Consider the following 26,059-nt stretch of genomic DNA (forward strand, 5'->3'; position numbering starts at 1 on the left):
GCTGCAACAATAGTGGATACATTGATTGGAATCTTCCAAAATTTCTTAAATTCTGGAAAGATCCCAGGGCGTTGAAGAAACACAAATGTAACACCTCTGTTCAAGGAAGGGGACAAAAAACAGGAAACTATGGACCAGTTAGCCTAACATGTCAATCAGTATTAAGGATGTAGTAGCAGGGCATTTAAAGTAACGTATTATAATACAATCAGGTAAAGTCAACATGGTTTTGTGAAGGTGAAATTGTGTCTGACAAATTTATGAGTTATCTGGGGACGTAAGAAGCAGGATGTATGAAGGGGAATGAGGAGATGGAATGCATTTGGATTTCCAAAAGGCATTCAAGAATGTAGTGCATAAGGGCCTATTATGTTGGGGGTAATGTAGCATGGTTAGAGAACTGGCTCGCGAATATACAGATAAATGATAAATAATGTTCAGGTTGACAAAATGTAACTAGAAGAATGCCACAGGGTTCAACGCTGGGGCCTAATCTAATTCTGATCTATATCAATAACTTAAATGAAGGGGCCAGCTGCAATATAGCCAAGTATGCCTATGATACAAAGATAGACAGGAAGCAAATTGTGAGGAAGATACGAAAAGACTTAATGGGATATAGCTAATTTAAGTGAATGGAGAAAAATTGGCAGATGGAGTATAATGTGAGAAAATGAGAGATCGTTCAATTTGGCAGGAATAGAAACCCTGAATTTTTTTTAAAATGGAGGGAGAATTATTGGGGCGGGGGAGGAAGGAGGAGGAAGAAAGGAGACATACAAGGAAGTGGAGTTATGGCTATAATCAGTCAGCCATGATCTTAAATAGTGGAGCAGGCTTGAAGAGCCAAATGGCCTGCTTGTATTTCTTACGTTATAGTCTTTTGGCCTTAATGCCATATATCAACTTGGTAAATCTCCCTGTTCTCATGCCATGGTTTCAACATCCTCCCTAAAACCCAAAACTAAATACAATATTTTAGTTGCAGCCAAGCCAATGATTTGCAAAGGGTTAGCATTTAAATTTTCTGATTTTATACTCTAGGCCCTTATTTATAAACCAAGGATCCTGTAGCTTGTTTTTAAAACTCTGGTGAAAATTTGTATTCTCACTTTTTATCCTTTCTGTAAAGAAAAATCTAATTATGTCTTCTCTTCTAATCCTGAATGAATTTATCATTTATGTGTATATATTCCTCCTCCAGAAATGAATCCTCTCCACACCAAATTTCATACAATGAATATCCATCTAATCTGTTAAACAGTTTTGTAAATTGTGCCATTCTTAATGCCCACAACAACAAAGGTGCTACTCCTACTCCAAATTAATGTAAAATAACCCTTGACATATTGTTGCCAGTGCCTAGTGATTGCTCAGAACCTCTGCTTAGTTCAGTGTCTCAGCTGAGCACAAATAGGTAAGTAAAACCCACAATTTTTAAAGATCTTGGCTATAGAAGCGTCCACCACAGAGGCCCGTCTCACAGAGCCAACATACCTCTTTACTGTCACCGCTTCGTACATACAGACCTATAGTAAGTTGTTTACTGTTCCTTCCCTATTAACCACACCCCATATTTTTTGTGATTATTGTATATTTCGATATTTGGTATTAATTACATATTTTAATAGCAATGGTCCAAACATTAGGGAATACAGATTTTTAATATCCCTCTGACTCAAAATGCCATTAACTACCAATTTGTACCTGTCTTTAGCTACTTTAATATCTATGCTGTCACATTTCCTTTAGTGTCTTAATTTCACTTAATTTCATTGACAAGGCTGCTTTACAGCATCACATCAAACATATACACAATGCTTATTGTCGGTTGTTTAACAAGATCCACTTTCTCAAGGAACTCCATTAAATTTATTGGGAAAAACTTGTTGTTTTTACACTAGCTATCCTCAATCCTTTCATGTTTTTCTAAATGAAATATATTCTATATTTAAGGCCTCCAGAAGAATACTCATGAAGGCTGTTAGGCTGATTCGTCCACAGTTACGTAGTTTATACTTCAACAGAAATGTTACACAGGCAACTCTCAATTGTATGGTACAAATTCCCTATCCAAAACGTTTGAAAGATTGCTGCCAGAACCTCTGCTATTTCCTATGGAGTTACTCTAAGCAGTTTACGACTTGCTTATATTAAGTGTACACAATATCTTGGGTAAATAATACAACAGCTGAAACTGTGACAGAAGTAAAATAGATTTTAGATTTTTTTTGATATACATGGTACGCAAAGAGTTAAAATTGGTTGCAGTTAGCTCCCTTTGAAGCCTACACAATTACCTATTACACTCTTTGTGAGCAGTATTGCTATACTCCTGACAAAAAAGAGGGTTTGCTTTTCTAACGTGCTGATTAGCGAGTCCTTGATGTCAATCTATGAAGTGCTGTCCTCAACACCTTGCTGGGCAACGCATTAATTCTCAGATGTTACAGATCCTACCAAGCAGTTGGGACAAGTATTCCATATGACTGGCACACAGTAAGTCTTTTGGGAGGTATCAGTAGGACCGACAATTGTACACACAGAAAAGAGGTACATTGGCTCTGTGAGACGGGCCTCTGTGGTGGACACTTCTGTAGCCAAGATCTTCCAAAATTGTGTGTTTTACTTACCTACTTGTGCTCAGCTGAGACACTGAGCTATTTACACTGAACTGAGCAATCACAAGATACTGGCAACAATATGTCAAGGGTTATTTTATATTAACTTGGAGTAGGAGTAGGAGTAGCACCTTGGCTGTTTTTGGCATTAAGAATGGTAAAATTTACAGTTACTGCAAATACACTGTTTGTGCCAAGAATTGTCCAGAAACCAGTTTTTTGTTAAGGTTTAATGTTAAATTAAGCAATTTTAGTTTAAAAACTCGACAACTGAAATATGATGTTTGGGAGAGTCTGGTTTGAACATGCCTTAGCGAAGGGAAGGATAGCAGCCCTCATATTGTGCATTTAGGGATCTCACAATTTTTTGTAATTTAATGTGTAGCCTATTCACTGATCACAACATTCTGGATCTAGCCCCCTGCTCCAAATAATTAGATGCTGGTGCCGTATAGATTGGCAAGGCCTCACCTGTAGCCCCAAATCAGGAATGATGGGGGAAAATCTGTACGCACGAAGCAGTGACATCATCAGCTGTTTCAAACACTCCTGGACTTCATAATCCTGCAATAGAGGAGAAATCAACCAAAACTGAGCCTGAGTGACAAACGGGAATGTGCACTGTAAAATGAAATGTCCCTACCTAAATTTTACAGAAGTGAATTATCTCAGGCAGAGGAGACCTAAGTGCAAACCAAACAATACATTAACTTGATTGAAGTGCACAAGTACAGCTACTGCAGTTTGCTAAACCAATGGATAGGTAAAAGTGTAAACTAAAAATTGTACGCTAAACCCCATAGAGGATATCAAATAGAAAACCATAATTCACCTAGCAAGTGTAAACTAAATTGTATGCTAAACCCCATAGAGGATATCAAATAGAAAACCATAATTCACCCAGCAAGTGCAGGAGTACAGCTACAGGCAAGAATTATATACCAATCCCATAGCAGACACATATACAAATTTAACAGTACTCTAATCCCATGGTTCGGTACAAGTACAGACCAAGTTCTATCCCAGTGGAGCAACAAACCTCACTACCTTGAATGTTGTCATCCCCCGTTCCCCCCATCCCAGAAAATGGACAAGCTGTTGACTCTTCCTGCTTTCTTCCTACGCCATCAATAAAGTTCATATCTGTAGCCATATGCACTCACCTCCATAAGGAGCCACATGAGGTCTAGTAAGTGTTGAATTAGGGGGTGTTCATCCACTGCCCCACCTCCCTCTAATATACCCAAGAAATAGGTCATCAACACATCTTCTACGAGGTAAACTTTACACTGTTTATAAGAAAAAATACATGAATTAGAGAGACAATATATCAGAAACTTCCTCTTCCAGTAGGACTTTAACATAAGGTGTTAGTAGTGATGGCATTGTAAAGTACTGTCAGAAACAATATGGTTATCAGTGACTGATGTACTAAAGGGAGAGAGAGAGACAGGAATGATAACCAACAGATACAAACTTCAGGCATACAAGGTGACAACACCAAAGTCAAAACAATCTTAGAGAAGTTTTTATTCAAATTCCAATCATTTCACAGTTTGTTGTACTCCCTTGAAAGTACAGAGCAGTCAATGATGATAAGGGGACTGCCGGAAGCAACTCTAATGTACAGGACTGAAGTCTAGTACCATTGAAGGAACTGAGTAGACAGGCACCTCCTTTGGTGGGATGGGGTTCACTGGAAGCCTCTGATTCAAAGTGCTGCCACTGCCAACAAATTTAACAAGTGCCCACCAGCAGCTCTTGCAATTGAATTCACACTCTTGGCTCTATCCATGAATGGGATGAATTATCAGCCCACCCAAAGAGTGAAATGTCCAACCTGGCAAAAAAATGTAAAACGCCACTTTGATTAACCACGTAGGTATATGTAGCTGCTTTGGAATTGTGGCTTCTGCACAAATACAACTGGGCACATTAGAGTTTCATGTTATTGCTGCCTTCAGTTCCTTGTGTACACAGGTTGACTAAGCAGTTGGACCACGTAAATGCCATACTTCCCTTGATGTTTCTGCTGCTGTTAGAGAGAGTAATCAGGTACTTGCCATAAGGGGTGCAAAGCGATTGAAGATATGTGCTAAAGTAATAAGCACAGTGGGCTCCCCCTGGGCTTGCCATAATGCAGAATCCTGTTCCGTCAGAATCCCTTCCTTTAAAAAGATAACATGACAAGCTAAATATCGTTCACCCCCTAAGGTAGAATATAAATAAATAATCCTAAAGACATCTTACTGAAACATCCTTCATACATACAAATGCCTGCGAAGTTTTAGAATTAACCCAGTTCATTAAAGTTTAAGAACTGAGTAATATTTGCTACAATGGACAGCAAAAAATTATAGGGGTTATGGACAGGTTAACTGTACACTGAAAATTACAAATCCCGAGTGTATCAGCACATGGTTCTGTTTTTAATCAATACATGGGGCCATTTCTATGCAAAATAATAGAAACGTTACTTGTTCTGCTATCTTTAATTGCAAAGTAGTACTGTTATAGCAATGTCACAAATTTACAGACACAAAGATGCCTCACAACTCACCAGAACATCATGGGATGGCAACACAGCTCAAAAGGCAACAAGAGCATACTATGACAATCACAGGTCGGAGATTCCCAACAACTGGGCTGGAAGGCTCCCTTTCTGCCTTCTCCTTTTAAGAAAGTGGAGCCAATCCGTTCAGCCTCTTCCAGAAAGGTTTAACAAAGAATTCCACCCAGCCCCCTCCATTTCTGGTATCCGTCAGTTTGAATCCTTCCGAACCTTCTCCAATGCCTCTATGCTTTTTTCATAATGTAGCAATGGGAATTGTATGCAGTATTCAACATGTAGTCCAATCAAGGTTCGACATAAGTTTAGTGGGAAAAGTTTACTTTTCATTTCTATCCCTCTGCAAGCAAACCCGAGTGTTTGATGCACCTTTTTAACTAGTCTTTTTACTTCTGGTGATGCGGTTATTTATATACCACTATGCTCCTCTACCACATTTAAATTCTTACTTTCTAGATAATGTGCAATCTCATTTTTATCTATGTTGAAAATCATTAGCCAATTATTTGCCTATTTTGCAAGTTTGTTCATATTTCCTTTTAACTTGTGGTTGTTCTCCTCAGTACTGTCTATTCTCCCCTCAATCAGTGTCACTTACAAATTTAGAAATGTTGCTTTGCTAAGTCTAAATCACCAATATAAACTGTAAACAATAGTTGTCAGAGCATTTTGATCATTTTCCAACTTCTTCCACTATGAATAACAATCCTTTACTTCTAAGCCTCTGCTTTCTGTCTTGAAACTTACTAACTATCCTCCACTTGCCTCCTGATCCCACATTCTTTCACTTTATTTATTAATCTACTAATTGCCGAAAAAATCAAGCATACAGGGGCGATATCAGAAATGGCAGGGGCTGTGGGGAGTTTTGAGATTTTACCTACCTAGAAGGAAGAGAAGACTGAAAGGTGACCTAATCAAGGCCTTTGAGAAAGATTTTAATTGAGTAATTAACACCGAGTTTCTATTTGTGGGAAAAAGCAAAACCTAAGGCCATCATTGTGGTATCCTTATCAAAGGCCTTTTGTAAATCTAGATAAATGGCATTCACTAAGTTACTTGTCTATTTCATCTCTCTCACCTATTCAAAAAAATTCCAACAAAATTGTTCAAGCAAAAGATTCCCTTTTGAAATTCATGTTGTCTATTCATTATTATATTCTGGGTTCTAGATTTTCTTCTATTCCCTACTTTAGAGAATTCTATTAATTTCTCTAAGACATTATCTACTTATGTTCTCGCTCCCTTCTAAAAAAATAACGTTTGCTATCCCCTAGCCTTTTATCACTACATCTTTCTCTAATAAACTCCATGTGTAGCAATGCCTCTGCTATCTTTTCCCTAGATTCTTTTAAAATATGTAAATTCATAAAAATGTAATTCATTAAAGGCCAGGGTTTCATCCTCCAAGTTCCACTATCTTATTTCATATTCCACCACTTTTACTTTAAAAACAAGTTGTTCCATTTCTAATCTCATCATTCAGTGGCATGTCCAGCTGTCCTGTTTCCATGGTAAATACTGAAGAAAAGTAATTATTGAATAACAATAGGCACTGTTGCAGTCACTCTGGATATCAATGCTGATTGACCTGGACAACCTCAACATAGTGGAATGCTCAGAAACCAAATTGAAGGGAGCTCCAAAAGGGTACAGAGTTAGATGGCAATGATAAAAAATGGAGCGAAAGGGAAGGCTGGAGATAGAACAGTAATTAGTGAAAGGAGATAGACTAAGAATTTTTTTTTGGTTAAATGAGCAAAGATGTAATTTATGAATCAGATGGGAATGATACGAAACGTTGGGGGTGAGATGTTGACAATGTCAGGCAGCATGAATACATATAATTAAAAGTTGAGGAGCATAAAGCTGGGTCAGAAAGATTCATTGAAGAAAATATTTTTGATAAAATCAGAGAGGGTGATCAAGGTCCAAATGTTTTGCAGTAGCCGAGAAACTGCCAATTTCGGCAATAGAGGCGTGTCTGAACTTCTCACATTTAGGGTCAAATTGAGAAAGAGGGATGTGGGGACATGGGTCTGAAAGGAGGTGACTGGTGAAGAAAAGGCTGTGTTGCTCTTACTGTTCAGGATGATACTGGAACAGAGGTGGTTTGTGGACATTGTGAAGAGGTATATAACTGAGAATGCAGAGCAGGCTGTTGTTGCTAAGCAAATGGTGATGGCCAGTGGCTGTCGAGGACCTGTTGGAAATGAAACCCTCAAAGCTACAGATGAGTTAGACAAGGAAGAATATTGAGCGGGAGTGAGCATTTGTAACTTGAAATAGGGATCATTTCTTCCAGGGGTATATGGGAGTATGGTGCTCTGTTTCTCCCCCTTTCCTAAAGTCCTGGAAGCAATTCCAAGATGTGACCCCAGTGACCATTCTTCACATGAGCACAGAAGCATCAGGTTATTTATTGCTCGATAAGATATAATCCCAGTCACACCTGCTTCAATCAACTGTCATTCACATTTTCCCATCATCATGGCCAATTGAAACTACTCTCCAGGCCTATCATGGATCCAATAACTCAGCACTTATTGGGAAATGAACAAAAGCCCTTTTGCTTTGCTTAATAACAGCATCACCAAAGGCTTCGGGCAGGTAGTCAACCAAATACTCAACTTGCTGCTGCAAGTTGTCAAAAATCTGTTTCAGAGCACCAGTCCGCAAATTTCAGAATAATGCCCATTCACAACTCCTCACTCCCCTCCGCCTTTCAAAAACCCCAAGACATGAATAAACAAGGCATGAATAAACAAGACACACGGCAGTAACAAAGCAAAACATCAGGGACAAACTTAACTCAATACCTGGGTATCCATACCGGTAGTAATCACATTCTTCAGATATCCTAGGAGTTTGTGTGCTTTCACAAGATCTGCCTCTGGTGGATCCTGCATGGGGCGATAGCCTTCCACCGGGTATGTGTGGACAAGTTAAAAGAAAACTCCTTCCTAGTTCAATCATTTATTCAAAAAAAATAAGCAACAGGATATTAGCAGGGAGCAGTAAACTGGCAGTTAACTGGCACGAGTGATGACTGAACTGTTGTCCTGTGATACCCTCCACATAGTCATCTATGTTGTTTATATAAATGACGAATAATAGGGGACCCAGCACAGATCAATGTGGTACGTCACTGACTTCCAGTCGCCAAAGCAGCCTTTTTTCATCACCTTCTGTCTCCTACAACTGAGCCAATTTTGAATCCACTTTATCAACTTACCCCATATCCATGTAAAGGAGGCAGCTGCACAAGTCTCCCACGTGGGACTTTATCAAAGGCTTTGCCGAAATCCATATAAATTCCAACTGCATTATCCTCATCTACACACTTGGTCACCGCCTCAAGAAATTCAATCAAATTTGTTAGACATGATCTGCCATTGTTAAAGCCATGCTGACTATACCTGATCAAACCTTGCCTTTCGAAGTGAAGACAGATGCTCTCCTTCAGAATTGTCTCCAATAGTTTCCTGACCACTGACACAAGACTCACTGGTTTCTAGTTCCTGGCTTATCTCTGTAACCCTTCTTAAATAGCGGAACAACGTTAGCTGTTTTCCATTCCTCTGCCGCCTTCCTTGTGGCCAGAGAGGAATTGAAAGTTTGGGTTAAAGCGCCTACAATCTCCTCCCTTGCCTCCTACAGCAGCCTGGGATGCAATTCATCCAGATCTGGAGATTTGTCCACTTTTCATTCCACCAACACCTCCAAACTTTGTCCTTCCCTATGTCAATTTGATCAAGAACCTCAGTCTCTCCCTCTGAATTCCATACTTTCATCCTTATTCTCTTGTGATGATATTATGCTTTTAAGAAATGTATTTTAATCGTATTTCTCTGCAGTTTTTTCAAGCAGGCCTGGCCTTTTTGTTTTGGCACTATGCTGTCTGTATCAGTATCTTTTATTATTGCTGAAGCAAGATCATTGAAATTATGTTTATTTAAAATCTGGCCTAATGCATTGTCCTAGGAGTTTTATAACTCTGTTGAATTTCAGGTGATGCCTGAATGGACAGTTTTTTCATAGTAAAGTTCAGGGTTTAGTTTCATTTTGGTCAGAAGCTGCTTGGACTGCAAACTGAAAGCAGTATTTCTGTCTCTTTCTCTGGAGCGACAATTCTGCTGTCAAGGAGTGGTTGTAAGAAGCTACTGAAGAAAGCAATGTGTTTCTGTCTCTCTCCCTAGAGGCTTGCTGAAAGTTCCAAGACTGGGAAGTCTCAGTTATAATCCAACATTTCAAAGGACCAATGTACAATAGGTGTTGCAAAGCTCTGAAATGCAGCATCACGTGAACATATCTGTTTTTTGTGCCAAGCGTGGTATGGGATGTTTGATTTGGAACAGTATACTTAGCTGTTAAGGTGTGTACAATATTATGGTTGCTTTTTTGCAATTAGTAAAAGTTATGCTGATTTTTTTTCTGATTATAGTTTAACTATGTTCTTAAATAAATTTTGTTTGATAAAAGCTTTCTAGTCGGTCGAGTCATATCAGGGGCAAAACACTTTATGCTCACCCATGCCAAATTCAAACTGCAAAACCTACAGTCTAGGCTAACTTCATAAAACAACTTGCCTTGATCCATTGAAACCGAATACAGCTGTAATCTCTCAGACTTGATTGTTTTACTGTATGATGCAGTGTCCCTATTCTGCTAACAGTCTGTGTTCCCTCCCCCTGCCGAATTAGCTTAAACTGTTCCCAACACCACTAGCAAAATGTCCTGCAAGAATGTTAGTTCCACTTTGGTTCAGATATATGTTCTTATGTTCTTAGACTCTGTCCCACTTGTACAGGTCCCACCTCTCCCAGAAATGGTCCCAATGATCCAGGAATTTAAAATCCTCCCTCCTGCAACAACTATTAAGCTGAGCATTCATCTGCACTATTCTCCTATTTCCGAGCTCACTAGCGCGCGGTATTGCAAGTAATCCAGAAATGTCAACCGGAGAGGTCCTGCTTTTTAGACTACTGCCTAATCTCCCTGAATTCTTGATGCAAAACCTCATCCCTCTTTCTAACTATGTCATATACCATGACCTCTACCTATCACCCTCCCCCTTCAGGATGCCCTGCAGCCAGTGACATCCCGCAATCTAGCACCAGGCAGGCGACACACCATCCTGGAATTAAGTTGATAGCCAAGTAGCGCCTATCTGTACCCCTGACAATAGAATCCCCAACTGCTATTGCCTTCCTCTCCTCCTGTTCAGACGGGTTGCTTGTGGTGCAAGAAGCTGGGCTCTGAGTTCACTCCCTGGAGAAACCGGCACCCTCATCAGCCTCCAAAGAGAGAGTACCAATTTGCGAGTGAGATTCCAGGTGACTCCTGACCTACTTGCTGGTCACCCATTGCCTGCCTTCCTTCATGTCTTTTCAGGTGTGATGCGACCACATCTCTAAACGTGCTATCCATAATGCTTTCAACCCGTGGATACCCCACAGCATCCCCAGCCGCCATTTTAGTTCCAAAACTCAAGCTTCCTGGAGCTGCAACTGGACACATGCTGGCCCCTGGTACTGGAAATATGCCCAGCCTGTCACATGAAGCAAGAGGAGCAAACCACACTTTGAGTTCTCCTGCCATGACTAAACTCTTTTAAGTTTAAAAACTGTGGAAGACTTTTTTTTTAAAAGAAATAAATAAAATTATTCCCTATGCTTTCTTAAACAAAGACTTATAATTTAACATAGATTGGAAATCCCCACCAGAATTTACTCACCAATCAGCTGCTCCCATTGGGAAATTGCTTCACGGTGATGGTGTCTGCAAGGACACTCTTCCCAGCTTCACAGTAACATTTTAAAAATGATATCATAGGAAGTGGGCCTCGCTGGCAAAGCTAGCACTGGTTGAACTCCAGTATTTAATGGGACACTGCAAGCAATGAAATTCGATGGATTCTGAAAGGGAGAAAAACATAAGGCCACATGCTACTGAGTTTTTCCACAAGGGCTACATGGTGGTCATTCCTACCAGCATTATCAAGGACAGATGTATCAGCAATAGGCAGATTGGTGAGATGTGGTCAAGTGTTGCACAACATTGCACAGCAGTGAGATTTGGATCTGTAGGGCTGAAGCTCAATGGCTCTGTGTATAACTGCTATGTGTTTGAGAATAAGGCAGTGGTGGTGGTGGTCTGACGGTGTCTTTTGAATGTGGCTGTTAAATGCGTGGACCCATAGCATGCCTGGGCAGAGATAAGTAACCTACACATCAAAATCAAATCAAAACCATTTACTTCACTCATCAAGAAATGGCTGAAAGCACTAGATATAGCAAAGACTATGGGCCCTAACAAATTAGTCACAGTAGTGAAGAATTATGCTCCAGAATTAGTTGCATCCCTAACCAAGCTGTTCCAGTACAGCTACAACACTGGCATTTCTCCAACAGTGTGGAAACTTGCTCAGGTATGTCCTGTCCAAAAAAGACATATTCACTTCAACCATATAATCGCCATTTCAGTTTCTCTCAAATCATCAGCAAAGTGACAGAATGTGATGTCGACATTGCTATCATGCAACACATATTTATCAATAACCTGCTCGCCGATGCTCAGATTGGGTTCTATCACGACCACTCAGCTCCAGATCTCATTACAGCCTTAATCCATGGACAAAAGAGCTGAATTCCATACAAAGTGAGGGTGACTGCCCTTGACACCAAAGTAGCATTTAACTGAGTGAGGCAGCAAGGAGACTGGTGGAAAAATATAGTCAATGAAAATTAAGGGAGTGGCAATTCTCTGCTGTTTTGAGTTCATACCTGCCCAAAGGAAGAGGACAGTGATCATTACTGGACAATCACATCAGCTACAGGGCATCACTGCAAGGATTCCTTTAGATGGTGTCCTAGAATCAATCATCTTCACCTGCTTCATCAATGAACCTCCCTTCTATCATAACATCAGGGGTGGGGATATTTGCTAATGATTGCACAATGTTCAGCACTATTTTTAATTTCTCAGTTAATGAAACAGTCAGTCATCTGCAGCAAGATGTAGACAAAATTCAGCAAGTGTGTGGGGCAAACAAAAACAGGAAATGCTGGAAAATCTGAGCAAGTCTGACAGCATCTGTGGAAAGAGAACAGACAGCCATCCTGACTCAAAACTGGCTGTATTCTCTCTCCACAGATACTGTCAGACCTACTGGAATTTTCCAGCATTTTCTGTTTTTGTTTCAGATTGCAGCATCCACAGTATTTTACCTTTATCTACGTAGGGCAAATGTTACTTGCCACTGAATTGTCACAGTCAATGACCATTTCCAACAAAACAGAATCCAAACATCTTCCCTTGCCATTCAACAGCACTGCTATTGCTGAATCCCCTACCATCAACATTTTATTTAAAAGACAGCACCTCTTCCAATCCAGCTTTCCTTCAGTATTGCACAACAACACCAGCCCAAATTTCTTTGCTGAAGTCCTGTAGTGGGACTTGAAACCACAAGCTCCTGCCTCTGAGCTGTGATCGACATGAATGTGTGCACATTCTGTACCAGACAAAGAGAAACTCAACTTGGACAGATTCCTCATTTGCTTAAGAATAGGTTTCCAGACACAAGACACAAGGTGGCACAGTGGTTAGCACTGCTGTCTCACAGCGCCAGGGACCCAGGTTCAATTCCAGCCTTGATCACTTCTGTGTCGAGTTTGCACATTCCCTCCATGAGTTTCCTCCAGGTGCTCTGGTTTCCTCCCACAATCCAAAGATGTACTGGTTGGCCATGCTAAATTGACCCTAGTGTCAGGGGGATTGGCAGGGTAAATGTGTGGGGTTATGGGAATAGGGCCTGAGTGGGATTGTGGTCAGTACAGACTTGATGGGCCAAATGGCCTCCTTCTGCACTAAGAGATTCCATAATTCTATGATTAAAAAGAAACTCACTCCCATTCAGCTTCCTTAGTCCTCATGGCCTAAGAATCATAGAACATTACAGTGCAGAAGGAAGCCATTTAGCCCATCGAGTCTGCACCGAACACAATTCTCACCCAGGCTTTTTCCCCATAACCACATGCATTTATCCTAGCTAGTCCCCCTGGCGCTAAGGGGCAATTTAGCATGGCCAATCTGCACATCTTTGGACTGTGGGAGAAAACCGGAGCACCCAGAGGAAACCCACACAGAGACAGAAAGAACTTGAAAACTCCACACAGACAGTGATCCAAGCTGGGAATTGAACCCAGGTCCCTGGCTCTGTGAGGCAGCAGTGCTAACCACTATGCCACCGTGCTGTCCATGTTATATCACATCATGAACATTGTGACAAAATCATTGCAAACTGATGCGTGGCATCTTCAAAAGAACAAAACTAACACAAAGAAGTGGGGGTGGAGTATTTAACCAGCAGTTCTGTGCCAGAATTGGATAACAATTACTCCACACTCACCCAACACAATACACGTACTGAAAAGGATATCGAATTGGCCGATTCCCAAAGTTGAATGCCACTGATTCTTTGAAGGACAGACTGATTGCTGGGAAGTAGGCTATTCCAGGACCCAATCTGATGTCTTCAAATGCAATTCCCAAGGAGATCCCATTTCTGGAACAGGAAGACACAGCATGGCAGCGATGTTTATTCTCAGTTTCATACCACTGCTCATCCATAATTGTTTCCATCTGATTATTTCAACTATCACTCATGAAGTAGCAATGAGGGATTGGTTAAAGATGCATCATATTTCAGAAAAATTACACATACAAAACTTCTAATCCAATGCAAACAGCAACTTAAGAGGTCAACCTTCTCCCACATTTTCACACTAGAGGGACCTAGATACATAGTTTCAAATCTGGCAAAATATCAAGGCAGACAGCAAATGAATTTGTCCATGCTTTGGGTTGCCTGAGAAAAATAAAGAGATGGTCAGAAAAGGCAAGAGAAAGGGAGAGGGGCAGGGACTAAAACATCGATGAACTTTTTCTTCTAACAAGACAGAGAGTAGATGAGCGCAGTGATCCGGAGTTTTACATCTCCACTAATGAATCAGTTTTTTATAGGATAAATAAGCCATATGTTTATGGTGCAGTCGTTTTACTGATCTGCATTGCTTCAGATGGAAGAGGGGCTTCTGTACTATGCGGTGCTGTTTAAATCAAAACACAGGAGTCATGAGTTGAAGTTTTCACCCAGCAGTTGGTGGAGCATGACATAGATTTGACCTCTGAAGAAAACAGCTTTCATCCAAATTCTGTATGTAGTGGGGGCAGCATATCATCATCAGTTATACAGCCAGAAATAGACTCCAGGCAAGAACTGGCAGTGATGTTATTTAAAGCAGTTGAGGTATCCAAAGAGAAGGGACGCCAAATTTCACACATTCACACTTTCAACCTACCAGGTTTGAGCACATTAAAGCAAGCTGCTGTCACTAGGTTGGTATGTCACTAGAATGCATTGATCATGCAGTCAGCTATAGAATTCCACAAGCTACATCATTTGAAATTAGAACCCAAATATAGATGCTGTGCAAGAAGTTTCTCACAGAAAGGGTGCAGTTACTCAGAGCCGTACAGAAGATGGGCTGTCATAGAAGCATAGAAAATAGGAATAGAGGAAGGCCATTCAACCCTTCAAGCCTAACCCACCATTCAATATCATGGGTAATTTATTACTGTCACATGTATTAGCATACAGTAAAAAGTATTGTTACTTCATGCACTCAGACAAAGCAGACCATTCATAGAGAAGGAAAGGAGAGAGTTCAGAAAGTATTGTTACAGTCATAGCTAAGGTGGGCGGTCCGTAATTATGCTGGCTGCTTCTCTGAAGCAGCGGGAACTGTAGTCAGAGTCAATGGATGGGAGGCTGGTTTGTGGGATGAATTGGGCTACATTCTCAACCTTTTGTAGTTTCTTGTAGTCTTGGACGGAGCAGGAGCCATACCAAGCTGTGATACAACTAGAAAGAATGTTTTCTATAGTGCTCCTATAAAGGTTGGAGAGAGTCATAGCTGATGTGCCAAATTTCCTGAGTGTTCTGAGAAAGTAGAGACATTGGTGGGCTTTCTTAACTATAATGTCAGCAGAGGGGGACCAGGGCAAGCTTTTGGTGATCTGGAAACCTAAAAACTTGGCAGCTCTCGAACATTTCTACTTTGTCCCCATTAATGTAGGAAGGTGCATGTTCTTCACTACGCTTTCTGATGACAACCTCCTTCATTTTGTTTACATTGAGGGAGAGATTATTATCGTCGCACCAGTTCACCAGATTCCCTGTCTCATCATTGTTTGAGATCTAACATTATTTGGTTGATCGTACAACTCAACAGCCTGATCCCATCCCGCCTCCTCCACCTCCAGCCCCCTCCCCCACCCATATTCTTTGAACTCTTTCACCCCAAGAGTTATAGAACATAGAACACTACAGCACAAACAGGCCCTTCGGCCCACAAGTTGCACCGATCACATCTATACCTACCAAGCCATAGAACTATCTGTAACTCCCAATGCTATTAGATCCCATATAATTCATCCAGAAGTCTTTTAAAAGACCCCAGTGAGTTCACCTCTACCACCACCGACGGCAGCTGATTCCACTCACTCACCACCCTCTGAGTGAAAAACTTTCCCCTAACATCTCCTCTGTACTTGCTCCCCAGCACCTTAAACCTGTGTCCTCTCGTAGTGACCATTTCAGCCCTCGGAAATAGCCTCCGAGAATCCACACTATCTATTCCTCTCAACATTTTATAAACCTCTATCAGGTCACCTCTCAACCTTTGTCTCTCCAGGGAGAAGGGAGCTCGCTCCCTCAACCTATCTTCATAAGGCATGCCTACCAATCCAGGCAACATCCTTGTAAATCTCCTCTGCACCCTCTCAATAGCTTCCACATCCTGTAGTGAGGCGACCAGAACTGCGCGCAGTACTCCAAGTCGGGTCTGACAAGGGTCTTATAAAGTTGCAGCATTATCTCCTGACTCCTAAACTCAATCCCTCGATTAATGAAGGCCAGTACACCATACACCTTCTTGACCACATCCTCCACCTGCGAGGCTGATTTAAGAGTCCTATGGACCTGGACCCCAAGATCCTTCTGCTCTTCAACCCAGCTAAGATTCCTACCCTTGATATTGTACTCCTGCATCCCGTTGGTCCAGCCAAATTGGACCACTACACATTTATCCACGTTGAAGTCCATCTGCCACATCTCCGCCCAGTCTTGCATCCTACCTATGTCACGCTGCAATTTCTGACATCCCTCCAGACTATCCACAACACCACCAACCTTCATATTGTTGGCGAACTTACTAACCCACCCCTCCACTTCCTCATCCAAGTCATTTACGAAAATGACAAACAGCAAGGGTCCTAGAACAGATCCCTGGGCCACTCCACTGGTGACCGACCTCCATGCAGAGAAAGACCCATCCACAACCACTCTTTGCCTTCTGCAAGCAAGCCAGTTCTGGATCCACAAGGCCAAAGCCCCTTGGATCCCATGCCCTCTCACCTTCTCAAGAAGTCTTGCATGGGAGACCTGATCAAACGCCTTGCTGAAGTCCATGTAAACCATGTCCACCGCTCTTCCTTCGTCAATGTGTTGAGTCACATTTTCAAAGAACTCAACTAGGCTCGTAAGGCACGACCTGCCCTTGACAAAGCCATGCTAACTATTCCTGATCATTCTAAACTTCTCTTAATGTTCATAAATCCTGTCCCTCAGAATCCTCTCCATCAACTTACCAACCACTGAGGTCAGACTCATCAGTCGGTAATTTCCCAAGCTATCCCAAGCTAATTACTTGAGCAATTGGGGCTCATTCTGGGGAAGATGGGATCTCTATAAGAGTGATGGTATACATCTGAACCAGAGGGGAACAAATATCCTGGGGGGTAAATTTGTGAAGGCTATGCGGAGTGGTTTAAACTGATTCAGAGGGGGGGTGGGATCCTGGGTAGAGGGGGTGAAAGTGAGGGGGGCGAAAGTGAGGAGGGCATAGAAGGGGACGGCATTGCACAGCATTGTGGGGGTGGGGCGGAGCGAGGTTTGAAATGTATATACTTTAACGCGAGGAGTATTCGCAATAAAGTGGATGAACTTGCAGCGTGGACCAGTACCTGGGACTTTGATGTTGTGGCCATTTCAGAGACGTGGATAGAGCAGGGTCAGGAATGGATGTTGCAGGTGCCGGGGTACAAGTGCTTTAGTCGGAGTAGAGAAGGAGGTAGAAGGGGGGGTGGAGTAGCATTATTGGTCAAGGACTATATCACAGTGTCAGAGAGGAAGTTTAATGAGGACTTGTCTGTTGAGGTAGTATGGGCAGAAATTAGAAATAGGAGAGGAGAGGTCACCCTGTTGGGAGTCTTTTATAGACCTCCAAAAAGTTCTAGAGAGGTTGAGGAAAGGATTGCAGAGACGATCCTGGTTAGGAGTGAAAGTAATAGGGTAATTGTTATGGGGGATTTTAACTTTACTAACATTGATTGGAATTGCTATAGCTCTAGCTCGTTAGAGGGGTCAGTTTTTGTTCAAAGTGTGCAGGAAGGTTTTTTGACTCAATATGTAGATAGGCCAACTAGAGGTGAGGCTATATTGGACTTGGTGCTGGGAAATGAGCCAGACCAGGTGCTAGACTTGGAAGTTGGTGTGCTTTTTGGTGATAGTGACCACAATTCGGTTACGTTCACCTTAGTGATGGAAAGGGATAGGCATGAACCTCGGGTCAGTAGTTTTAGCCGGGGGGAAGGGTAATTATGAGGCCATTAGGAGAGAATTAGGAAGCATTGGTTGGACTAGGAGATTACAGGGACTAGGAACGTCTGAAATGTGGAGTTTTTTCAAGGAGCAGCTACTGTGGGTCTGTGATAGGTATGTCCCTGTCAGGCAAGGAGGAATTGGTAGGGCTAGGGAACCGTGGTACACAAAAAAAGTTGATTTGTTGGTTAGGAAGAAGAAGGAGGCTTATGTTCGGATGAGGCTTGAGGGCTCGGGTAGTGCAGTAGAAAGCTTTAGATTGGCTAGGAGGGAGTTGAAGAGGGAGTTAAGAAGGGCTAGAAGAGGGCATGAGATGACTTTGGCTGATAGGATTAAGGAGAATCCTAAGGCGTTCTATAGGTATGTCAAGAACAGAAGGTTGGTTAGGGCAAGATTAGGGCCAGTTACAGACAGTAGGGGGAAGTTGTGTGTGGAACCGGAAGAGATTGGAGAGGCATTGAACCATTATTTCTCTTCGGTGTTCACGCAGGACGATATGAATGTAGCTGAGGAGGTCACTGGGGTGAAGGGGTGTAAAATAGAAAGTATTGTAGTTGATACAGAGGATGTGTTGGATATTCTAGATGGGTTGAAAATAGATAAGTCCCCTGGTCCAGACGGGATTTACCCTAGGATTCTATGGGAGGCAAGAGAGGTGATTGCAGAGCCACTGGCTCTGATCTTCAGGTCGTCGTTGGTCTCTGGTATAGTACCGGAAGATTGGAGGACAGCGAATGTTGTCCCATTGTTTAAGAAGGGGAACAGAGACTTCCCTGGGAATTATAGACCAGTGAGTCTTACTTCTGTAGTGGGCAAGGTTTTAGAAAGAATTATTAGGGATAGGATTTATAGTTATTTGGAGAGTAATGAATTGATTAGAGATAGTCAGCATGGTTTTGTAGCGGGAAGGTCGTGCCTCACTAACCTTATTGAGTTCTTTGAGAAGGTGACCAAAGAGGTGGATAGGGGTAAGGCAGTAGATGTGGTATATATGGATTTTAGTAAGGCGTTTGATAAGGTTCACCATGGTATGCTTCTGCAGAAAATGCAGATGTATGGGATTGGTGGTAATTTAGGTACTTGGATCAGGAATTGGTTAGCAGATAGGAGACAGAGGGTGGTGGTTGATGGTAATTATTCATCATGGAGTTCGGTTACGAGTGGTGTGCCTCAGGGATCTGTTTTGGGGCCACTGCTGTTTGTAATCTTTATTAATGATCTGGATGAGGGTATAGTTGGGTGGATTAGTAAGTTTGCTGATGACACCAAAGTCGGAGGTGTGGTAGATTGTGAGGAAGGGTGTCGAAGTTTGCAGGGTGACTTGGACAGGTTGCAGAGCTGGGCCGCGAGGTGGCGGATGGAGTTTAATGCGGAGAAGTGTGAGGTAATCCATTTCGGTAGGAATAACAGATGTGTTGAGTATAGGGCTAACGGGAGGACTTTGAATAGAGTGGAGGAGCAGAGGGATCTAGGTGTATGTGTACATAGATCCCTGAAAGTTGGGAATCAAGTAGATAAGGTTGTTAAGAAGGCGTACGGTGTCTTGGCGTTTATTGGTAGGGGGATTGAATTTAGGAGTCGCAGCGTCATGTTGCAACTGTACACAACTCTGGTGCGGCCGCACTTGGAGTACTGTGTGCAGTTCTGGTCCCCACATTACAGGAAGGATGTGGAGGCTTTGGAGAGGGTGCAGAGGAGGTTTACCAGGATGTTGCCTGGTATGCAGGGGAGGTCCTATGAGGAGAGACTGAGGGATTTGGGGTTGTTTTCACTGGAAAGAAGGCGGCTAAGAGGGGATCTTATAGAAACATATAAGATGATTAGAGGTTTAGATAGGGTGGATGGTGATAGCCTGTTTCCTCGGATGGAGAAATCTAGCATGAGGGGGCATGGCTTTAAATTATGGGGGGGTAGTTATAGGACGGATGTCAGGGGCAGGTTCTTTACCCAGAGGGTGGTGAGGGACTGGAATGCCCTGCCTGCTGCAGTTGTAAATGCGCCCAGTTTGGGGGCGTTTAAGAGATTGGTGGATAGGTTTATGGACGAAAAGGGATTGGTTTAGATTAGTGGGTCAATGTTTTTTTTTAAAAATAAGACTGGTCGGCGCAACATTGTGGGCCGAAGGGCCTGTTCCGCACTGTAATGTTCTATGCTCTATGTTCTATGTTCTATCCCTGTTCCCTTTCTTGAAAGTAGGAACCACATCCGCAATCGTCCGGAACCTCTCCCGTCTCCACCAACGATGCGAAGATCATCGCCGGGGCTCTGCAATCACTTCCCTCGCCTCCCACAGTAACCTGGGGTACATCCCATCCGGTCCCAGCGACTTATCTATCTTGATAGAATTCAAAAGTTCCAACACATCCTCTTTCTTAATATCCACATACTCAATCTTTCCAGTCTGCCGCAAGCCTGTAGTACAACCTCCCAGATCACTTTCCACCGTGAATACCAAGGCAAAGTACTCATTAAGCACCTCTGCCATTTCTTCCGGTTCCACGCAGTCTTTTCCCCCTTCACCTTTTATAGGTCCTATCCCTTCTTTTCTCATCCTTTTACTCTTCACATATTTGTAGAACTCCTTGGGATTCTCCTTAATTTTACCCGCCAAGGCCTTCTCATGTCCCCTCTGGCTCTCTTAATTTCCTTTTTAAGCTCCTTTCTACAAGCCTTATACTCCTCCAGATCCTTAACATCTCTTAGCTCTCTAAACCTTTTATATGCCTTTCTTTTCTTCCCGACGAGGTTCACCACAACCTTCGTGCACCACGGCTCCCGCGACCTACCACAACCTCCTTGTCTCATCGGAACGTTGTAGTGCAGAGCTCCAGTCAAACATTCCTTGAAAATCCTCCACCTTCCTTCAGTACTTTTCCTCAAGAACACCTCCTTCCAGTTTACTCGTCCAATTGTCTGCCTGATGTCATCATATTTCCCCTTACTCCAGGCAAACACCTTCCTAGCCTGCCTGATCCCATCTCTTTCCAATGCTATCATGAAGGAGATAGAATTATGATCGCTATCCCTGAGATGCTCTCCCACCAAGAGTTCCGACACCTGTCCTGGTTCATTAGCCAGCACCAGGTCAAGTACAGCCTCTCCTCTCATAGACTTATCCACGTGCTGTGTCAGGAAACCCTCCTGAACACACCTAACAAACTCCTCCCCATCCAAACCCCTTACCCTAGGGATATTCCAGTCGATGTTTGGGAAATTAAAGTCTCCCATCACGACAACTGTTATTACTACATCTCTCTAGGATCTGTTTCCCTATCTGCACCTCAACTTCCCTGTCACTATTGGGCGGCCTATAGAACATAAGAACATAAGAAATAGGAGCAGGAGTAGGCCATCCAGCCCTTCGAGCCTGCCCCGCCATTCAATAAGATCATGGCTGATCTGTCGTGGCTCAGTTCCACTTTCCCGCCCTCTCCCCATAACCCTTAATCCCCTCTCTTATCAAAAACCCATCAACCCGCGTCTTAAAAATATTTAGCGAGGCAGCCTCCACCACTTCAACGGGCAGAGAATTCCAGAGATTCACCACCCTTTGAGTGAAGAAGTTCCTCCTCAACTCCGTTCTAAACCGCCCCCCCTTTTATCTTGAGGCTGTGCCCCCTAGTCCTACTGTCTTTTTTGAGCGGGAAGAGTCTCTCCACCTCTATCCTATCCATCCCATTCATCATCTTATACGTCTCAATGAGATCTCCCCTCATTCTTCTAAACTCTAACGAGTACAAGCCTAGTTTATTCAGCCTCTCCTCATAGCTCAATCCCCTCAACTCCGGTATCAGCCTAGTAAACCTCCTCTGCACTCCCTCCAGGGCCAAAATATCCTTGCGCAGGTGCGGCGCCCAAAACTGCACACAGTACTCCAGCTGCGGCCTCACCAATGCCCTATACAGCTGCAGCAAGACCTCCCTACTTTTATATTCAATCCCCCTCGCTATGAAGGCCAGCATCCCATTCGCCTTCCTGACCACCTGCTGCACCTGCAAGCTGGGTTTTTGCGACTCATGCACAAGGACCCTGAGGTCCCTCTGCACCACCGCCTGCTGCAGTTTTTCACCACGTAAGTAATCGTCCTTCCTACCATTCTTCCTACCAAAGTGGACCACCTCACACTTGCCAACATTAAATTCCATTTGCCATTTCCTGGCCCATTCGCCCAGCCTATCTAGATCCTTCTGCAGACTCTCCACACCCTCCGCACAATTTGCCGTTCCCCCAATCTTGGTGTCATCAGCAAATTTCGACACCCTACACTCGGTTCCCTCCTCCAGATCATCTATATAAATGGTAAAAAGCTGAGGCCCCAGCACCGACCCCTGGGGCACTCCACTAGTCACCATCCGCCAATCCGAATAGCACCCGTTGACCCCCACTCTCTGCCTCCTATTTGACAACCAATCCTCTATCCACGCTAACACCCTACCCCCAACTCCATGTCCCCTGACCTTCTGCAATAACCTCTTGTGAGGTACTTTGTCAAACGCCTTCTGAAAATCTAGAAAGACCACATCCACCGGCTCTCCTCTATCCACCGCCCTAGACACATCCTCATAGAACTCCAGCAAATTTGTCAGACACGACTCCCCTTTAATGAAACCATGCTGCGTCTGCTCTATCAAGCAATTCCTTTCAAGATGCCTCGCAATTTCCTCCTTAATGACAGATTCTAACATTTTACCTACCACAGACGTTAAACTAACCGGCCTATAATTCCCCGCCTTTTGCCTGGCACCCTTCTTAAACAACGGCGTAACATTAGCCGTTTTCCAATCATCCGGCACTTCCCCGGAATCCAGCGACGTCTGGAAAATACCCAGCAAAGTTATCGACCCTTTGCTGTTCCTAACTTCCACCCACAGAGACTCCGTAGACAGTCCCTCCACAGCATCCACCTTCTCTGCAGCCATGACACTGTCCCTCATCAACAGTGCCACTCCGCCCCCTCTTTTGCCTCTCTCCCTGTCCTTCCTGAAGTATCTGAATCCTGGCACCTGAAGTACCCAGTCCTGTCCCCGAGACATCCAAGTCTCTGTAATGGCCACCACATCACATTCCTATATCTAATTCCTTCTTGAAAACATACAATGTTATAGCTTCAACTACTTTCTGTGATAGCAAATTCCACAGGCTTACAACTCTGTAGGTCATCTCAGTCCTAAAATGTTTAGTTCGTATCCTTAGACTGTGACTCCTGGTTCTGGACAGTCTCCCTGCATCTATTTCTTCTAGTCCTGTTCAATTTTACAGGTTTCTATGCAATCCCCCAACAATCTTCTAAACTCCAGTGAATATAATCCTAACCAACTCAATCTCCCCTCTTACATCAGTCCTGTTATCCCAAGAATCAGTCTGGGAGCCAGCGGGGTGGGGAGCAGATCCAGGGGAGGGAGCCGGAGGGCAGGAAAGGTGGTGTCAGGCTGGAGTCAGTGTGAGTGTTTATTTTTTATGGGGGGGGAAGGGGCGGCACTTCTCTGTGGTTTTCATCTGTCTAGCTTTACCTATGTATCTATCCAGGTTACTTAGTTGGAACCATCTGAGATCTATGAATCTTAATCAGATTTGGACATTTTATTGGAAAATTCTGGGGAGCAGGAGAATTGCCAATTATAAGTTCAAACTTGCCTGACAATTCCCACAGAGTCACTACATTGGGATTTCTGAGGTGTCCTATAACATCCTTTGAAGAGTACATACTGTCTCTGACTATCCAGCTTTCTGGAAGATCTGGACCATTCACTCCTTCCTTAATGTGCTAATATCAGATGGCACCAGCCTCCTTCAGATATCTCACAAAAGATTTTTCTTAGCTAGTACTACCTTATTTTAGCCAATGTGCTTGGAGTGTATTCAAAATGTTAACTGTCCAGAGCAAATTAAAATAGCTGAAAAGTGAAGTTCTCCACAGTCAGATTTTTAACAAGTCAGAACAGGAGCTCTTCAATGTCATGTTTAGCAAAGTCATCTACTGACCAATCATCACATCAAGAGTTTGAGACATTTCCCCAGGAACCTAAAGATTCCAGCAAAGAAATTAAGCTGAATTATACACTGCCTTTGTCTCAGCTGGAGTAATTTGTTCAATTCTGGACACCACCCTTTAGGAAAGATATGAATGCTTAAGAGAGGATGCAGAAAAATTTTTCCAGAATGTTTTCAGCAATCAAGATAAATAGGAGAAACTAGGAGAGGATAGGAAAAATCCTCTCCTTTGAGAAGATTGAGAGGTGATTTGATAGAGGTGTTCAAAATCATAAGGCGCCTGAACACAGTGGAGAGGAATTGCTCACATCTATTGAAGAGTCAAGAATCAGAAAACATAAGAACACAGGTTAATCATGGATTACAAAAAAACCAACATGAGGAAGAACTTCTTTAGGAAGGTGGTGATTAGGATCTATAACGCACTGGCTGAGGGTGAGGATGATCTTCGGGTATGCGTTCTTCAAGGCGGCCTTCATGACATACGACAGCACAGAGTCGCTGAGCAGAGCCTGATAGCCAAGTTCCGCACACATGAGGACGGCCTCAACCAGGATCTTGGGTTCATGTCACGCTGTTTGTAACCCCCATGACTTGCCTGGGCTTGCAAAATCTCACTTTCTGTCCTGTCTGGAGACAGTACACATCTCTTTAACCTAGGGGCAGGGCCCTGAAAGCTAGTGGTGTTTGCTACCAAATAAACCTGTTGGACTTTAACCTGGTGTTGCGAGACTTCTTACTGAGGGTGAGAAGGGCAGATTAGCATTTAGAATGCATTGGTTGAGGATGATGAAGGCAGATTTTGATCTAGAATGCACTACTGAGAGTGATGGAGCCAGATCCAATTGTAGCTTTCAATGGAAAGTTGGAAACCAGTTATAGGGGAAAGGGTGGAGGAGTTTGCAGCAAGTTGGTAGGGACTTGATGTTCAAGTTGTAACCATTTTATGATTCCAGTCCTGTTTATCATGGAGAAGTACAGCTCCTTGGGCACCTTACACATCCAAAATTAAAATTAATTCTTGGGAGGTACAGCATTATTGGTTAGGCTGTCATTTATTGCCTGTCCCTATTTATTCAGTAGCTCGCAAGGATACTTCAAAGAGAAGTTAATTCAGATGCACTCACTTTGGTATGGGGCTGAGACACATTAAGGCAGACCAGGTAAGCATGACAAGGTTACTATTCCTGAAAAATACTGCTGAATTAGTTAGGCTAACAGCACTGTGGTTTTCACTGAAACAGTCCACACCAATAGGAGCATATTATATGTTCATACAAGTGTGATTTACCCATTATTCCCAATGGTTCTATAACAGTGCTAATTTATATTGCTGTTTTTTCCTTCGGAGGTGTCACTCTCCAATTCACAAGGGCCAGCCTCTGTAATGCACCAAGTGAAATCCAACCAAGGCTGCTCTTCTCACTGCCACTGCTGTTTCACATGGGAAGCATTTCTCAAATGTAAACAGCAATTCTCCTGACAGGCATGACCTTCGCCAGGTCACAGAAACTGAATTACATCATTGATAAGATGTATGTTGGATTAGAAACCATAGTTTCAATAGCTCTTCTTCGTTTCTACTTTTTCCCCCTACTGTTTAACTCTGCAGCAGATCATAGTCAGGGGTGCTGTCACATGGGACAGCATTGTTGTTCCTTGATTTTTAAAATGCATGTGTATTTAACTCATACAATATACCAAATTTTCTCATTTCAGTCTCAGCATATCTGTAAAGATTCAATTCTGAGAATGTACAAGTAAGCAGTACTCACAGGCAGAAGGCAATCTTCCCTTCATCCAGGTCTATCACACAAGTAACAATATCTCCAGCTGCCCAAGCCTAGGGAGCAAAATATTTTAAATTATAAGACTATACACTGAAAAGAGAAAATTACTTTTTCTTTCTGCAGAACCACAATTAGATGTCCATGTTAATCACCTCAGCACTGCAAATGGCAAATTGGAAAACTTGTTCTCTATTCTGTCTCTGATATCCTTCTATTTATCACTATTACTATTTTTCTATCTTACCTCTTTCAGCGTGGATACAGATACTACCTCCTTGGTGGAGGAGCCTAGATCAAAGGGATGTAACCTTATAATTAGATCTAGACCACTTAGTGAAATCAAGAGATACTTATTCACACT

General features: G+C 42.8%; 1 protein-coding gene across 1 annotated transcript in view; it reads right to left on the bottom strand.

The window, feature by feature from the left end:
- rnf123 (ring finger protein 123) overlaps nucleotides 1–26,059 on the bottom strand; it is a 394,669-nt gene that overhangs the window by 314,739 nt on the left and 53,871 nt on the right. The window contains exons 9-14 of the mRNA XM_080184629.1: nucleotides 25,684–25,751; nucleotides 13,631–13,759; nucleotides 8,010–8,121; nucleotides 4,685–4,789; nucleotides 3,785–3,910; nucleotides 3,093–3,185 (exon numbers count right to left, since the gene is read on the bottom strand). Coding sequence (XP_080040755.1) covers nucleotides 3,093–3,185; nucleotides 3,785–3,910; nucleotides 4,685–4,789; nucleotides 8,010–8,121; nucleotides 13,631–13,759; nucleotides 25,684–25,751 — 633 coding nt within the window. The remainder of the gene's footprint in view (nucleotides 1–3,092; nucleotides 3,186–3,784; nucleotides 3,911–4,684; nucleotides 4,790–8,009; nucleotides 8,122–13,630; nucleotides 13,760–25,683; nucleotides 25,752–26,059) is intronic.

This window comes from Carcharhinus amblyrhynchos, chromosome 3 (genome assembly GCF_965287045.1).
Source record: "Carcharhinus amblyrhynchos chromosome 3, sCarAmb.v2.hapA, whole genome shotgun sequence".
Classification (NCBI taxonomy): Eukaryota; Metazoa; Chordata; class Chondrichthyes; order Carcharhiniformes; family Carcharhinidae; genus Carcharhinus; species Carcharhinus amblyrhynchos.